The sequence below is a fragment of the Coptis chinensis genome, chromosome 8 (genome assembly GCF_015680905.1).
Source record: "Coptis chinensis isolate HL-2020 chromosome 8, ASM1568090v1, whole genome shotgun sequence".
In the NCBI taxonomy this organism is placed as follows: domain Eukaryota; kingdom Viridiplantae; phylum Streptophyta; class Magnoliopsida; order Ranunculales; family Ranunculaceae; genus Coptis; species Coptis chinensis.
In genome coordinates this window covers 13,269,662-13,287,272 of record NC_141463.1, presented here as the reverse complement: position 1 = coordinate 13,287,272, position 17,611 = coordinate 13,269,662, and the positions used below count along the sequence as shown (strand labels likewise).

Genomic DNA, 17,611 nt, shown 5'->3' with positions numbered 1-17,611 from the left:
TAGATTAAAAAAATAATAACAAAAAAAATGTACATTCGGCTTGACATGTATTGACTTCGTCATTGCTTCCTTAACTCGTTGTAGACAAACCGAAAGCCATAATAAGTAGATTAACATTTCAACTTACAGAATGTCAATGTCCGTTAAATGAAGGATGATGACCATGCTGTCATTCTCATCATCTCCAATATTTATATGAAAACTAATGTACTTCAAATCAGCACTGACACAGAACTCTGAAACACCAGAAGCCCTTTGTTTGCTCCCTTTGGATTTCAGTGTATCTAGAAATGCAATCATTCCCACAAGTGCACCATAGATTAATGGTGAGAAATGCGCACATAGTGATGAAATAGAAAAATGAACCTGAAATGGAAAAACGAATACAAATAGAAGTCAAATGAATTTCTCCCTTTTGAGAGCAGCACGCATGAAACTCAACAAAAAGAAATATCTTTAAGAACCAAACTTGAAAGTTATTTTAACTGAAAAGACTCAGTGAATGCGACTTCTGCAGCACATCAAAGAATCCCATATCTATAACTGTCTTTTCAGCAATTGGATCCTCCTTTTTTATCTGCACATCAACGAGCTCTTCCAAATCTGGAAATATTGTTGCATGGGAGCAAGATCACATGACATCAAGTGATACACTTCCTCTCTAGATAATTTTTTCATTACAATCCCTAGCTTTTTATTACCTTTTTCTAAATAGGCCTTCTTAGTGGTATGTTTTGTTAAAACATTTGCAAGCCTAGGACTAGTTAAATTTTAATAATTTAGACCCTTTTAACTTTTTCAAAGATGGTTCTTTTCCTCTGTGGATATTCAACCCATATAAGTTTTTGTTATATCCTGTGGCGCAGCCCTTAAATCCCCTCGGGAGATGTCCCCTAGAACTCTAACCACTATTTTCATACATTTATTCCAGTTTTTCAATTTTCTTTGCCTTACTAAAATGGTCATTTCACTTTTCACTTCTCACTTCAAGCATTTTGAGAAAAATCGTTTCCTGCTCACTATTCCTATTAAATACGCCGACTCGAATCAAAATTGTGAAACTCATCAAAAATGGATAGCAAAAACAAAATGTTATGCTCATTAAACAAACATGATTGCACACCAATTAGTAGTTTCAACGCATGCAATAAAATAAATACATAAACAAATAATAATCACCTTCAATTGTTTGAGCACAGTTTCATCTAGAATGCAAGAGGCCAAGGAAAGAGATCCACTAAATCGCTCAAAAATTGAGATTGCGTGATGACGATCAGGGACCAGTACACTCACCTGGAAGATAATGGTATTAAATTGGGCCTACTGAGAGCCTGAGCAGAGAAAGATTACACATACTAAAGGATCAGAGAAACTGACCTCAGAATTGGTAAACAAAAACTCAAAGTGATCATAGAAATCTTCAAGCTGGATTCCTGGTGACAAGTCATCGTTAGACGTTGAGCACATAGTGTGTTGATGTTCACGCACTGATGAAGGAGATTCTGCTGCATTTCTTGATTTAAAGAGCAATGATCCCAATTCCACAACCTACAAAAGTTGGTGGTGCTGACATCAGATATACTGTACTGAACAATAAGATGCACTAACTATGTCATCTGCTGGTCTTTTATAGTGGTAAAAGACATCAATGTGTGCCAACACTAAAACAATATATTGGAATTGGACCTACACCCAAACATACCAACCCACACATAATAAGATAAAAAATCATAGAGAGAGAGAGAGAGAGAGAGATCATATATGGCTAGTTCAAGCAATCTGAAAAGTTATAATGGGTGGTCCTCCTACATACATTTTTTTTCTTTTTCCAATTTATTTGGAATAAGTACCGTATGCTTATTTAAATTTACACCAAAAAAACATATTAATTTCAACATTGCCCATTTCTTGTTCATCTACTTTGTTTGTTTATAAGTTACATTGACACGGATATGTGTGTCCGTATCCGACACGTCTGACACAGCAAAATATAAAAATTCGAGATATCTAACATACAATGTGTCTGTGACGTGTCCATCACGGAAACATGGATATGTATCCGACATGGATTAATTTTTTAAATTTGGCATGTCCATGTAATGACTTGTTCTCCCCCCCATTTCTCTCTCCCGTATTTCTTCTCGTTTTTCTTCAAAACAATACCAACTATCTGCTACCTGTAAGCTACAATATTTAATGGTTCACTAAAAATAAATCGCAGATTGATACAAAACAGCTTGTGGGTATTCTAAATCAACAACCAACGGATCCTTTTTTTGCATAATATACCCAAGAAATCGTAGAAATAAGACAACATATACAAATCGCATAGCTGCATATCCACTCCAAATAGAAATAAAGACTCACTTCAAACTACAGTCAAAGAATTTGGTTTCATTGGTCTAACCCTTTTCAAGAGCTTTAGGTATTGACATTCTAATCAGATGGGAGTACGGGTAATTGAGACTTTACGTGATAGTTGTAACTTAATTTCCTTTTTTCGTCCGGACATATCCATGAACCCAACAACGTGAAAGAGGACGGGCTAGTCTAAACTAAACATCAGACTTTGACCATTACCTTTGGTTTACATCAACGCTACCACAGATGTCATTTCTAGCATCAAGATGGTGAACGGAAGTCTCTCTACACAAAGTACACCCAACCTTACTAAGGAAATTTACCCATAACGATCATCAAAAGAATAGAGCCAATAAGAAGATGATCACTAAGTACCAGATGAACACAAAAAAAAGAAAAAAAACAAGGCAACCCAGAATTTTGGTATGGCCAATGAGCAAAACGTATTACCAATTTACCATGATAAAGAAAAGCTATTACCATGACAAAGTCGGAAGTTTCATGTCTCCAAGGAATTCTAATGATGGCATTACTGAAACTAGCATCCCAGGCAAATTTTTTTCGATTTGAGAGTATATGTCTGCATAAACAAAATATGGAAATTTAGATCTACTGGAAAGAAGCTAACTTTTTTACTAGCACAAAAGAAGTGCAACAATGTAAATGGCGACGTAGAAACTCACTCAGCTTTTGATAACAATCGGACATTAAGATTTTCAAATCCATTAAGCGATGATAGGACCTGCAATTTAATAATAAAAAAACATGTAAAATGCAATATATGGATAAATACATACTTCAAGATAGACGGGAGATAAGTGCAGAATTTAGTGGGCTCAATTGCCCAAATATTAAGAGTGTATTAATGCATATTTGTCAACTCGCAAATCGCAATGAGATTCGTTTCCCATATTTTGGCAATTGAAAAAGTGTAACAAGTTGCAAATAGTAAGATTCAAGAAACTGTTTTATATAAACAATAAAACGTTTTACATATTATTACATGCAACTTTTTTTAAATAGTGGGTCTACAAACTTAAAAGAAGTACAAGGAGAATACAAACATAAACAAATAACTAGGAGCTTCGATCATGCTTGAACGAGCAACAAATACCAGCTAAATTTCAAGTCCCTGAATGGTGTGTTTCTCCACTCCTTTCAAAAATTTGACCAAAGGAAATGACCCCTTTGATCGATACAATAACCTCTGCCACCAACGCCATACAACCATCAAAGTGTCTCCTATTCCTTTCCAGCTAAGTTACATTGGCACGGATACGCGTCTCCATATCCGACATGGATTATTTTTGAAATATGGCGTGTCCATGTAACATAGCTTTCCAGCCATAGCCCACATGATAGCAAGGGGTAGAATGCTCCACCATCGACACCCTTCAGGAGAATGAACCCTTAGAATTAAAGAAACCAACAAATCTAGCCGGGGAACAACTCAACACACCCCTTATTGACACACAAAGTGACTCCACGTCTCCCCTGAGAAGGGACAATAGATGAGAGTGTGACCAACTAACTCGCCATCAGCCATCAACAGTAGATGAAGAGAATATCAAAATCACTCTCCCTCCTCTCGAAAACTAGGGCCGCCACCTTTTCAACTTCCAACGCAGGCTCTCAATGACAAGTTCCCACATAGTAAACGACATGTGTTGGGCACTAAGCGGAAGCCGGAAACCCAAGAGTAAGAAATCGGCACCACACCCAATAGCACCCGCAATCAAATCAACATCACTCGTATCAACCACCCCAAACACCTAGCTCTTGGCCATATTAACCTTAAGGCCAAAAACTTCCTTAAAAAGCAAAGAATTCGCAAAGGAATCTAAGCTACGTGAGGTCCCTGCTTAAGAAAACCACAATATCATCAACATATTGCAAATGAGAAACCAGGATTCGATCTTACCCTACCCTAAAACCCTCAATAAAACCAAACTCGTTATCTTTTCTGATCATCCTGTCCAAGAGCTACGCCACTAAGAGAAACAGTAATGGTGATAAGTGATCGCCCTGTCTTATACCTCTCGAACTATTGAAGAAACCCGCAAGAGATCCAATGACCAGGATGGCGAATGAAGGCGACAAGATACATCCATTGATCCAACAACGTCATTTCCAACCAAACCCTATACAATCGAATCACATTGTTAACGATTCCCTAACCAACATGGTCTAGAAATTTGCGAATGCACAGAAACGTCTAAGGAATGACCATCCGGTCTTAAGGGATAAACTCCTGTTTGGAAGCAGATGATAGATATTTATATACTGTTATTTTGTGTGTACCTGGGTGGGTTGTGTTCATGATTGTAAGCTAGCTTATAGCCTAGAGTTGTTTCAGTGGAGATTCTCCCTCCAACGATCATACTCAGATGTAACTCTTTGAAGTTTAATCAACAGGTAGGGGTCTGCCTTAACCCCGTAACTTTTTCAAACAAAAAAAAACATGGTCATAAGCTTTTGTCAGATTAATTAACACAACTTAGCACATGTTGAGAACTTCCAAGGTCTTTAAAGTGATTACATAGAAAGTTCCCTTACAATGTTCATTTGGAGGATAAATAGGTAGTCGAGAGACTGTTATTCTTAGATTTCTCAAGACTCTATGCCATCTCAGTTTTGAAAAATCACCCAGATAAGGAACGCAAGGCGGGGTGAGGCTGGTAGAGTGTTTAGGAAACACCCAGGCGGCGCCTTAGATAACGCTTTAGATCGATTACCTTTTTCTTTTCCAGCTAAAAGTTATATCAGTCTTAAAACACATCAGCCCATTATAAAGCCTACTCCCACTTAAGCAGTCTGCTGTAAATAAAACCCATTCATGAAATAAGCCAATAAAATAAGACCTTGTAAACTGAGATGAACCAAATCCTGTTATTAGTTAGGGTTACAACTTACAACATTTTTTTGACGTTGTCAACCAGCCACCGCCACGCTAGTTGCTCGCGTTCTCTATCCTCCTCCAATTTCTTTTTCATTTCTTCTCTTTCTTCGTTTCTCTTCTTTTTTTCTTCTTCATCTTCTTCTTATTTTTTTCTTTTCTTTCACCTTCTCATTCTTCTCCTTTTTCTTTTCTCTACTGTTTTTCCTAGACAAAGAAATGTTTGTAGTGCCTTTGGGTAAGGCGTTTTGTCAAGGCGGCACTACTGCGGTGGAAAACAGAATTTTACATAGGTGCAATGTTGCTATAAATAATCTGCATCCATAGACGCCCAAGTGGCCTCCCAAACAACGCCTTTCGCAACATAGCATACGGTTAAAGGTAATCTTGATTGGGACCTACATGGGTATATTCTGAGTTTCGACCACTAGTGTTGCGCCAGGAGGAGGTGATTCCTACTTTGAGACTGGATAGAAATTGTCACTTCTGAGCAATACCCAGGAATGGGAGATTTTCAGCTAAATCCTTTTGTTTTACCCTGTGTTCTCATCTCCCAGCACTTGCATCTGGTTAGCATAAGTACATTCTCATGTCTCATATTTAGTGTTTTTGGTTGGTGTGACTCATAATAAAATTTGAAAATAAATGATTACCTTATTACGAGAAAGAAACTAAATGCCAATTTTTTCCCTTTGCATATGGCTGATGCAGAGTTAATCCAGATCACTCCATCTTCTACGACAACTTGAAAATGTAAGCTCCCAATATATCCACCAATATGGAAATGCGAGCAGATGGTTATATGGAAATGATTTTTCGCATGGAGCAACTATTACTTTTCTAAACAATTATTATTTACTTTTTTTATTTATTTTTTTTTTTTTCAATGAAAGTGCTTTGAATAGGTAACAACCAGAAAACCATGTCAAAGCATATTACTATAGAAGCAAAAAAATTTGTGTTTGAGACTTTGGTGAGTTCATCCTCCTTTAGAGTTTCTGAGGTGGGTAAGAAGTGGAGTACAAATGTGGCTTTCAAACTGGATGAGGCCGTCTGGGTCATTCAAAGCTTTAGGGCTTTTGGGGAATCCGGATTTGATAACGGAGTATGGTTCAGGAACACCTTCAGAGGTAGGATCATCACATTGTTTGGCAGAGAAAACAGGGCAGGGAGATATGTGCTAGTGTCAGTTTACTTTCGCAGAGGTTTCCAGAAGGTAGAGAGCGTGAGGGTTGGAGACTCTTTGCTGAAAGCTTAGCTAGAACAACTGCTGGACCTAGTTTCATGGAGATGAGAAGGGGCCATGGAGAAAGTTTGGCAGATCGAGAACCTGGTGCTAGCAGGGTGATTCAAGGAGTGTCTTTTGCTGAAGCATTACAAAGAAATTCTAGAAATCCAGCAAGAGAAAGAGATGAAGTCATGAATATTACTCAATGGGTATCATTGTGGGGCCTTAATTTAGATTTTTGGACCCCAAAGACTCTTGAGAAATTGAAGAGCATCATCCCAGGAGCTAAATCTTTGATTTGCATCATCACAGACCAGATCGGTCTATTAGCAGCGGTAAAATTGAGCAAACAAGACATCCCCAGATCTGTGAATCTAGAGGTGGAAGGTAAAATCGTTAAGGTATTTATAGATTTAGAACCTTCTGAGCTTCTCTTGAGGAGTATTGGATCAGCAGAGATGGCTAATGTCCAAAATACAGATGGAGGAGCCACTACCAGGAGCACAGAGGCTAGAAGAAACTCAGATCACTTTTCTGGAGAGAGGGGCTGATGTGGCGCCTTTGAGTCAAAAGGGAATAAGTTTGAATGGAGGAGAAAATGACAGGGGTCAATATGATACAGAAGTGGAAGGTCAACTTATTTCAAATTCTAATAGTAGGGCGCAGGTGCAACAGGAGATTCTTCTGGAGAGAGAAAATATCATGGCCCCAGCTGGTAATAGTCACGTGGCCTCTCCTACCACCAGAATTTCTGATTCTTATCTCTTCCCTAGTCTTCAATAAAGTTTAAGGAGAAATTATAGAAACGGGGGTCTGATGAGATGGATAAGGACCAGCCTCTTTTTTAGCCAGGCCCATGCCCAGGCCCAGGACCTAGCCCAAGCCCTTAATACTTACTCAGACAGAGGACTTAGTAACAGAACATGGCCAGGGATTATATCTACTGGAATAGTGGGCCGAGACCAGACTATTCAGGGGAACGAGTCCACTAACCACCGGCAAGAGCAGGTACCTTTGGGATTAAACAAGTTTGCTCCACTCTCAGAAGAGGCGGAAGTCCAGGAGGAGAGGGTTTCTGTTCAGGGTTCACAGGATTTTTGTTTCAATGAGTATGAGGAGATGATGCAGACAGCACGCTATGCCCCCAATGGAAGTAGAGACCATCCTTTTCTTCAAACAATTAACCGTATACATGAAGAGGGAGAGATAATGGTGATAAGTTCAGAGGGAGAGGCATACACGACATTAGAACTTTCCGGCGAGGCAGGAGCAGTGGATAGAGAGGCTGGAGTGGAGATTGGAGAAGATGCTAGATCGAAGAAAAGGTACCTTGAGAGTGACAAACCAGAAGGGATCGAGTCCCCGCATTCTTCTAGAGATAGGGAGGAGGCGAATTCTATTCTGGATCTCCATATGCAAGCAGAATCTTCTTTGAATAACCAATGCCTTGTAAGGGGTAGCAGTGCAAAGGCTACACAGGGCAGGAACATAGAAGAGCGAAATCTCGAGATTGCGTTTCAGGATGAAAATAATATGCAGATAGATGACTATACAAAAACTCTGATAGAGAAGGCTTGGAACAGGATTTGGGAAGATATGGAGAACAGAATCATGTATGAAGAGGGCTACTTTGAGAAAATTATGGAAGAGGAGACTATGGAGGCAACTTTACCTTCACCGGTATCGGATGTAGTATCCCATCTAAGTCCAGGGAGTCTTTTTTCTGTCCGCCCTTCTATTGTTTTAGATTTTAATCATAGTTTTGAGTATCCTACTAATTCCATCTTCTATCATGACCAGGTTTCCCCTCTTTGTTTGGCCAGAAATGATTATAATGCCCCGGTCAAATCAGTGGGGAAGGAATTCAAACAGAGAAGTGTGGTAGCTTCCTCTCTCACTCTAGCCTTGTCGGAGAAAATTGTTTCGAACTCTGAACAGACTGAGACTACTGTTATCAATCCTTCTGAACAAGTGCAATCTGGTATAAATATATGCAATAACAGGGAGATGGTTGTGAGGTCTCTCGAAACAGATAAGGCTTATAATGTCGGGGAATTGGCTGCAGAGTTTTATCCAGTGGGGTTGTATGAAAGGGAGGTCTATCAGGATAAGGAGCTTATCTCTGATCAGCCTTTAGATCTGACACCTTTAGAGATGGTAGAGGTAGGTGCTGAAACCGAGGAGGTTTTTACTTCAGTTTGGTTGTCCAAGCATTCTAACGACCTTATTCGATTAGCAGGGCTATCGTATGAAGGGAGGGAAGTGGAAGCCTTAGGCCTCCTCAAATCTATTTTTTCTTTAGTCAAAACGGATCGAGTTAATCGAGTGGCCGAAAGAGTAGGGGGAAGTCAATATAAAGAGAACTCTACGAAAAACAAGGAGAAATCTTACAGGGAGTCAGGTAAAAGAGCATCGAAGGAGCTTCTTAGGCTTGCAACTTCGGTGAACTATGGAGAAGAAGTGCTTGAGGGTAGTGTTAGGAAGGGGAGAAAACCTGTTTTTTAATGAATCATAAAATCCTTACTTGGAACGTGAGGGGTTTGGGTAAAAAGAAAAAGCGCCCGGGTATAAAAGAGGTTATTAGGAAGGAGAAACCTAGCATGATCCTTTTGCAAGAGACTAAGCTTAACAAGTTCTCTCGTGAGTGTGTCCGAGAGGTTTGGGGTATCCATAATATTGATTGTGTGGAGCTTCCTTCGGTAGGATCCAAAGGTGGGGTGTGCATCCTTTGGGACAAGGATAAGGTGGAGGTTTTTGATAACCTAGTTGGGGTTTTCTCAGTCTCTATTTTGTGTAAGTTTTCGGGAGAGGAGAGTTCTAAACTTGTCACCGCAGTTTATGGGCCTTCTAACAAAGACTTTTCCTCTTTTTGGAATGAGCTTGACGATGTTTACGCCTTTAGTAGTGGTGGACCGTGGTCTACTGCTGGAGATTTTAATGTGATTAGATTCTCTCATGAGAAAAAAGGAGGATGTCGCATTTCCCATCATATAAGAGATTTTGATGATTTTGTGAGGAGATGTGAGCTCATTGATCTCCCTCTTGCGGGGGGTAGGTTCACTTGGTCTAGTAATACAGAGGTTCCGACTCTTTCCAAACTGGACAGGTTTTTGGTTAACAGTGAGTGGGAAGAGGAATGGCCTGCCTTAATTCAATCTGTGGTTACGAGTACGAGTTCTGATCACCATCCTATTCGCTTGGTGAAAGAGATGGGTAGGGGCAGACCCACACCGTTTAGGTTTGAGCTTATGTGGTTCTCGGACCCTAACCTAGTCGGAAAGATTAGAGAATGGTGGGAGGTGGAGCAGATTGGGGATAGGGCAAGTATTCGTTTCGCCAAAAAGTTAAGGTACTTGAAAGATAGAATCAAAGTGTGGAATAAAAATGAATTTGGCAGGCTTGAAAGGCAAAAAGAAAAACTTTTGAGTGAGATAAGAACTCTAGATTTGAAGGAAGAGGAAGGCATTCTTGCAAGGGAGGAGAGGTTCTTTCGTCAGGAGTTGAAAAGGAATTTTGAAAAGGTCACCTATCTAGAGGAAATGTCTTGGAGACGCAAGTCGGGGGTTAGATGGATTAAAGAGGGTCAATCTAATACTAAATTTTTTCATCTTTGTGCCAAAGCCAGACAAAGAGATAATCATCTTGATAGATTGGTTATAGAGGAAAAAGAGGTGAGCGGAGAAGATAATCTCAGAGATAAGGTTGTTGATTACTATTCGAAATTGTATACCGAACCACACCCCGTTAGACCTTTTGTTGATAATCTTGATGTGGTTCGTATTTCGGATGTGGAAAGAGAAGCTTTAGAGGATGGCATACTAGAGGAGGAGGTTTGGGAAGCCATAAAAAGTCTTAAAAGTGATAGATCTCCGGGTCCGGATGGCTTTCCCATTGAATTCTTTAGAAAAGTTTGGGATGTGGTGCATATTGACTTTATGGAGATGGTAAAAGATTTTCATGAGACTAGCTTTTTAGCTCATAGTCTTAACAGCACTTTTGTGAAACTCATCCCTAAAAAGAAAGGCGTTGAAAATATTGGTGATTTGCGTCCCATTAGTCTTATTGGGAGTGCCTATAAGATTATATCTAAGGTTCTTTCGATTAGGCTAAAGAAAGTGTTATCTCGGGTGATCGCTCAAGAACAAGGGGCGTTTGTTTTTGGGCGACAGATTTTGGATGGAGTGTTGATAGCAAATGAGGCTATTGATGATAGGATTACGCAAAAAGATCCTGGGATTGTGTGCAAGATCGATTTGACCAAGGCATATGATCATGTAAATTGGGACTTTCTTGATTATATCATGAAACGCATGGGTTTTGGTGTGCGTTGGAGGAGTTGGGTGAGAAGGTGCGTCTCGTCGGCTTCTTTTTCTATTCTCATTAATGGGTCCCCGGCTGGTTTTTTTAGGAGCTCCAGAGGTATTAGACAAGGAGATCCCCTATCTCCTCTCCTGTTCCTTCTAGTTGTGGAAGTTTTTGGTAAGATGATTGACAAAGCGAATCAGTTGGGGGCTATTGAGGGTTTCAGAGTTGGTCAAGGGCAGGTTTTAGTTTCTCATCTCCAGTTTGTGGATGATACGGTGGTTTTTCTGGGGCACGATTTGGATCAGCTTAGATTTTCTCAGGGGTCTCTTGTGTTGTTTTGAAGCTGTGTCTGGTCTTAAGGTTAACATGGGTAAGAGCACGATTTATGGCGTTGGTCAGAGGGACAATCTAAACCATCTTGCTTCCTCTGTAGATTGTGAGGTGGGCACCTTGCCTAAGAGGTACTTGGTCTTCCCTTGGGAGCGAAGTATAGGTCGAAAGCTATTTGGGATAAGGTGATTGAGAGATTTAGTAACAAACTAGCGGGGGGTGGGCCGGGCTTCTTGTCTTTATGGTGATAGGATCATCCCGATCAAGAGCACGTTGTCTAGCCTTCCCTGCTTATTATATGTCTCTCTTTCACATGCCTCTCAAGATATCACATAGAATGGAGGCGATCATTAGAGATTTTCTATGGGATGATAATCAAAGAGGGCATAGATATCATCTTGTGGCTTGGAACTTAGTGTGCCAATCTAAACGGAATGGTGGCCTAGGTATTAGGAGCTTACATGAATTTAACGTAAAGCTAGGTAAGTGGTTGTGGAGATTCGGGAAGAGAGAGATAGCCTTTGGAGAAAGGTTATAGTATCGAGGTTTGGGGAGAGACATCTAGTCGGCTTAGTGGCCCCTGCATTCACGAGTCCTTATGGGTGCGGGGTTTGGAAAGGCATTTTAAAAGTTTGGGAGGAGTTTCATAAGAACATTAGATATGTCTTAGGAAACGGAGAGAGTTTCAGGTTTTGGGAGGATGTTTGGATCAGTGATAGGCCATTATTTAGGATTTTCCCCAGATTATATGCCTTATCTGTTTTGAAAAATCAGCTAGTTCGCTCGTTCATGAGGATTGATAATGGTAATACGGTTTGGAACATGGGAATTGATACACTCTCTCTGACAGGGATATAGTGAGTGTGGTAGCTCTTCTTCGACATCTTTGCCGAGTCCATCCCACCGTGAGACCCGACAAAGATAAACGTCTTTGGGCAATCAATAAGAAGGGGAAATTTTCCATCAGATCTTGGTATTATGCCTTGAGTTCCCATAACAGACCTCGGGCTCTCAGACACACCCTGTTTCCTGGCCGTGTTATTTGGGGGTCCAAAGTTCCTTTAAAGGTCACTTTCTTTGTATGGTGTGCAACCTTGGGTAAAATCTTAACAGTCGATAATATTAGAAAGAGACATTTCAAGGAAGCATTAGTCAACGTCTGTCCTTTCTGTTTGAAAGATGGTGAGTCAGTGAATCATATCCTCCTTCAGTGTCTTTTTTCTTGGCAAGTTTGGTGTTTTCTCATTCAGGGGTCAGGTAGGTCATGGGTTAGTCCAGGTTCGGTGAAAGGTGTGTTAGCCTCGTGGTCTTCAGATATGCAATCTCAAAGGGGAAGACGTATATGGAGAATGATTCCTTTTGCGGTTTTGTGGGGCCTATGGATGGAACGGAATAGAAGAACTTTTGAGGGAGTTGTGGCTTCTTTGGAGGAAGTAATCATGTCAATTAAAGGGTCATTATTTTTTCGGGCCAAAGCTCATGAGGAAACTAGTAACATTCCTTTTGAGCACTTTGTGTGTAGATGGGAAGATATTTTGATTTGAGAACGGTGTTTTCTGTTTTTGTGTACATTTGATGTTGTTCTTTCTTTTAGTTGGTTTTCAATGTAAGGATACCTCATCCTACTATTTCTATGTTTTTATATTTTTATATCAATGAAATATCTATTTACCGATCAAAAAAAAAAAATTAGTCACTCTCATCTATTGTGTTTTTCCATGAGAGATTTAGAGACATTTTGTTGGTCAATCAGGAGTATTTTGGGTTGTTTCTTTGTCTGTGAAAGTTTATGGTTTTTGTTCTAAGGGTCCATTTCCCGAGGAATGTGAAGCATTTTACCTTATGCAATCATGTGGCATCTCTGTGACTGTAGAGAATTAGGAGACACTTTGAAGGCTGTGTGACGTCTATGATGGAGGTGATTATATCGATGAAAGGATTTATTTTCCTTTTGGCAAAGTTTTGGGTGAGAGAGACCCACCGTCCGGGAACTTTATGTTCAGATGGGATTCCTTGCTCGGCCAATCAAGATAGTAGTTTCTTTTTTTTTTTTTTGTTATTTTTCCTTCTAAGGGGAGATTTGTCCTTGTATTTCTCATTTTCTCCAAGTTCTCCTTGTTTTTCACTAGAATATCTCATCCTACATTGTGGATAACATAATTATATATAAATATAAACATTTTACCAAAAATAAATAAATAAATAAAAGAGAAGTCTTAGACTGAAATTGGAAGGTTCCTAAAACAAGGTAAAGGGCCCAGATAGTCAGCAAAATGTTTCGACAAAATACACAAAAGGTACAATAACTTACTTTTTTGGACTGAAACTGGAAGGATCCCAATACAAGGTAAAAGGCCCAGATAGTCGGAAAAAATTCAGATTCCAAAGTGACATCACATGGTCCAAACACAACCTGAATATACAGATTAAATCTTAAAAAAAACTTTGTTAAAAAATGAGTAAATAAACAATCTAGCTCCCAAGAAATCAACTTAACCATTAATGGAATAGTAGGCCAATGTGCATCAAATACATAACTAGGAGTCATTTGCAAGAAAATCAGCAGGTATCAGAAGTACCTTAACTGATGCTTCTGATTCAATAGAAACCGAGGGCATATCAACTTCAAAATTGATAAAAGGTTGCTCCTGCGTCAAGATATTTTCCTCAAAAGAATCCTGTATTCAAGAAAGACAGTGAGAAAAAAGTAAGTCTCCACTTTAAGAGAGAGTGAATAAGTACGAGAAATATCAAACTACATTTTCTTTAGTTAAGTAAACCCCTATTTTACTTTCACATATGTTGAAAAGTAAAACCACATAGTGGTGGAAGAGAGAAGGCCTACTTAATTCATTTAGTGATATGATCTTATTATTTTTTTTTTTTTTTGAGCGGTAAAAAGTATTAATACATTCCAAATCATAATCAAAGTTACAAAATGTTAATCCCCATTTAGCAAGATGCTAAGTTACAAGATTACCCACACCCTAAACATGAGATACCTTCAAGTACTAAATACAATATTATCCCAATCACACACAAAGTCTTGAAATCTTAAGGTCTTCAAATCGGCCACTTCCCTAGACCAATTGTAGAGTACTTCTTTGATCTCCAACAAGACTTTAAATGCCTCCTTGGTCTTTTGCTCAAATATTCTCCGATTTCTTTCATTCCATAGAACCCAATAATCTTATTATTACCATGGTCCAAGGAGGCATTTATTACCATGATCTTATTATTACCAAGAAACAAAAACAAAAGCATGGTGGTAGACTTCTTACAGTTTCACCAACCCAAAAAACCCTGAAAGAATGATAGTAGAATCTTAACTTCCCCGAGGGCAACCTTCTGAATATGCTTACTAAGAAAGGGTAACTAAGGATGACCAAACATACTAAAGAAGCCCAGCCTAATGTGTACAAGATCCTATAGTTTGCCATCCCTTTCCATGGTCCAAACATATAAATTTGAATGGAAATTAGATACCGAATAAGTGGACCTATATCAAAAAGAAAAAGGATGAGAAATCCTATAGTACAAGCTACATAATACTAAGAAAAAAACTTAGAAAATCCTATCAACAGCTCATAATAACTCCCATCTACACACGAAAGCGTCGAAAGGGATGTCTCGAAACTTGTCATGCATTTTCAACCAGAAAAACAAACACGTTTTGATGGCCAAAACCACCTTCTCCATAGACATCGTAGTAGCTTCAAAATATCTATTATTCCTTTCTAACCATATACCCCATAAGATTGCAAAAGGAAGCATGTGCCAAAGACAGCAACCCTTCCGAGAATGGACCCTCAAAGTCCATGAGGCTAAGACCTTCTTCACTGAACCAGGACACACCCAAGATACACCGAACTCAAACAAAAAGGAATACCAGATTCTCCAATAGAAAGGACACAACAAGAGAATATGATTCATAGACTCCCCATCTCTCAAACACAAGAGAAAAAAAATTAACAATCACCTCTTTGATGTGTCTTTTTCTGAGGTTGTCTATAGTCAAAATCTTACTTAATGATGCACACCAAACAAAATAAACAACTTTCAAAGGAACTTTGGACCCCCAAATAATCTGACTCGGAAAATTATGATGGACTTTCATAAGGAACAATGGAATGAAGTTTAAAGTAAAAGGATCTACAAGAAAATATCCCTTTCTTGTTAATATGCCAAAGTCTTTTATCTTTTTCCGGTCTCACAGAAGGAATAAAGTCTAACTTCATTGTGAGTGCAGCCACACTAGCTACATCCCCATCAGAGAGAGCATCATAAATCCCAAGGTTCCAAGCATCAGAACCATTATCTACTCTCATGAACCAGCAAACCGGATTATTTTTAAAATCAGATAAGGCATACAATCGAGGGAACACCCGCAGCAAAGGTCTCTCCTCCAACCAAACATCCTCCCAAAAACGAATACTTTCTCCACTGCCCAAAACATATCTAATATACTTGTGAAAAGCCTCCCCTACTTTATGAATACCTTTCCACACGCCACACCCATAGGGTATGGTAACAGGGCCACTCTCCCAGCCTAAACTCCACTTCCCAAACCTAGACCCTATAACTTTCCTCCAAAAGCTCTCTTTTTCCTCCCCAAACCTCCAAAACCATTTAAACTTCATGCAAGCTCCTGATACCCAATCCGCCTTCCCACCTCGACTTACACACTCTCTCCCAACGAACGAAGTGAAATCTATGTCTTCACTATCGTCCCAAAGGAAATCTTTAATAATCGATTCCAATCTATTGGCAACGCTAGTGGGCATGTAGAAGAGGAATATGTAGGAGACAGGGAGGTTAGAAAAAATGTTTTTGATAAGGATAACTCGACCACCCGTGGACAAGAAGCGACCCTTCCACAGTGCCAATCTATGACTAAACCGCTCAATAACAGTATCCCAAATGGATATCGATCTATAAGACGCTCCCAAAGGTAAACCAAGGTATTTAGACGGGAAATTGCTAGTTGTACAACCAACAGAGGAAGCCATAAAGTCAAGATTCTCCTCAAAACTCACCCCGGAGATGGTGCTCTTAGCCATATTCACTTTGAGACCTGAGACTACCTCGAAACAGCATAAGATGCCTCTAAGATACCTCAACTGCTCTATATCATGTCCCACAAAAACAACTATATCATCTACAAACTGAAGGTGTGATATCAAAACCTGATACAGGCCTTACATTAACCACCACGTCTACTATTGTTATTTGGTGTTTCTTTGAAAAGGTATTGATTAAAAGCACGTCAAAATAAAGATCTGATATGGATTTGTGGCTACTTAGTGAGTATTGAAGTTGGTCTAACTATCCAAGGCTCAGGATAAGATGGGTTCAAGAAGATCAAGTTAAGTAATACATTAATGATCGATTTGACAGTTTCATATAACCAAAACATAAAAGTAATACAAAAAAATATAATAATAAGTAAGAATAAACAAAAATAACTAGAGGCAAAGTATATACTGACTTTTTTTGAAAGTAGCATGACTTTGTTGGTACAAGGGTCATCCATCTGCACTGAATTAACCAACATAAGAATATTCCACGATTCTTCCCATAGTTTGAACGCCATATCCATATCATCAAGTGTTAATTTTATAGCTCCCTTGCTAGATGCCCTGAAAATTAACATACCAGAAACTCAGGCTTAAACAAAGAACAGTTTCATTCAAACATCCACAAATGAACAATTCAAGATGCCAACAAAAGTGCCCATATGTGGTTGAAAAAACAAACAATTTACTGGCAATGACGATTCCATTGTTTCGAAATACAAGAAAAGAAAGTGAATTATGACAACATGACTATCTTTAAAAAACCGTTATTCCTAGGTAGCATGGACACTTCATATTCTTAAACCAGTAACTTCAGATTGAATGGTAAAATAACAAGTCGGCAACCAATGGTTAAAAAAAGGCCTTACAAAGCAAGCGACACTTGTCTGACCCCACATCCCACCCTACAAACATTGAAAATTCGCGATCAAAGACTTATACCAGAAACCTTCAGATTGTATCGCTCAATTAGCATGTCACCAAGACGGAAACCGTGTATTCTACTAAAAGGAGGCTCTACAATGCATTCTAATTAGAAAGGGGGCTGAGCCTGGGATGGTAAGCTCAATAGGACCCACAAGAATGAGCACAACCTCATCAGAAGAGAGAATTCATGATTGTCCTAATCCTGTTCCATACTATTCTTGTGCTATTTCCACTATAAACCTCCTGTTCCACAGGCCAAATTTCGCAGGTGTTGGTACATTTTACAGATTATAATTAAAACGTTGATGAAGGCATGAACTTTCATCACCCTCTGCTCCTGTTGCTTGTTGTATTTGGAGGATATATTCCCAAACCCCTCTGGTTTTAACTTTGGCAAATTGTTACAATGTAAAATAAACAAATAAATGAGTGAAAAAATAGCAAACAATCAAACTTTACACAATTAATTGCACTGAAGCACAACATTAA

The 17,611-nt window shown here is 39.1% G+C and overlaps 1 protein-coding gene and 1 long non-coding RNA gene across 5 annotated transcripts in view; both read right to left on the bottom strand.

The window, feature by feature from the left end:
* Positions 1-17,611, bottom strand: part of LOC147480037 (vacuolar protein sorting-associated protein, putative (DUF1162)) — a 57,786-nt gene that overhangs the window by 26,623 nt on the left and 13,552 nt on the right. For all 4 annotated transcript variants that reach the window (XM_086577895.1, XM_086577896.1, XM_086577897.1 and 1 more), the window contains 8 exons: positions 16,609-16,759; positions 13,700-13,798; positions 13,432-13,533; positions 3,045-3,103; positions 2,842-2,941; positions 1,378-1,548; positions 1,180-1,293; positions 128-366 (listed from right to left, as the gene is read on the bottom strand). In XM_086577895.1, coding sequence (XP_086434021.1) covers positions 128-366; positions 1,180-1,293; positions 1,378-1,548; positions 2,842-2,941; positions 3,045-3,103; positions 13,432-13,533; positions 13,700-13,798; positions 16,609-16,759 — 1,035 coding nt within the window. The remainder of the gene's footprint in view (positions 1-127; positions 367-1,179; positions 1,294-1,377; positions 1,549-2,841; positions 2,942-3,044; positions 3,104-13,431; positions 13,534-13,699; positions 13,799-16,608; positions 16,760-17,611) is intronic.
* LOC147480038 (uncharacterized) lies at positions 5,441-13,099 on the bottom strand. The gene is made up of 3 exons (XR_015204936.1): positions 12,960-13,099; positions 5,911-5,992; positions 5,441-5,823 (listed from the first exon to the last, which is right to left on the bottom strand). It is a non-coding gene; the product is annotated as an uncharacterized LOC147480038 (long non-coding RNA).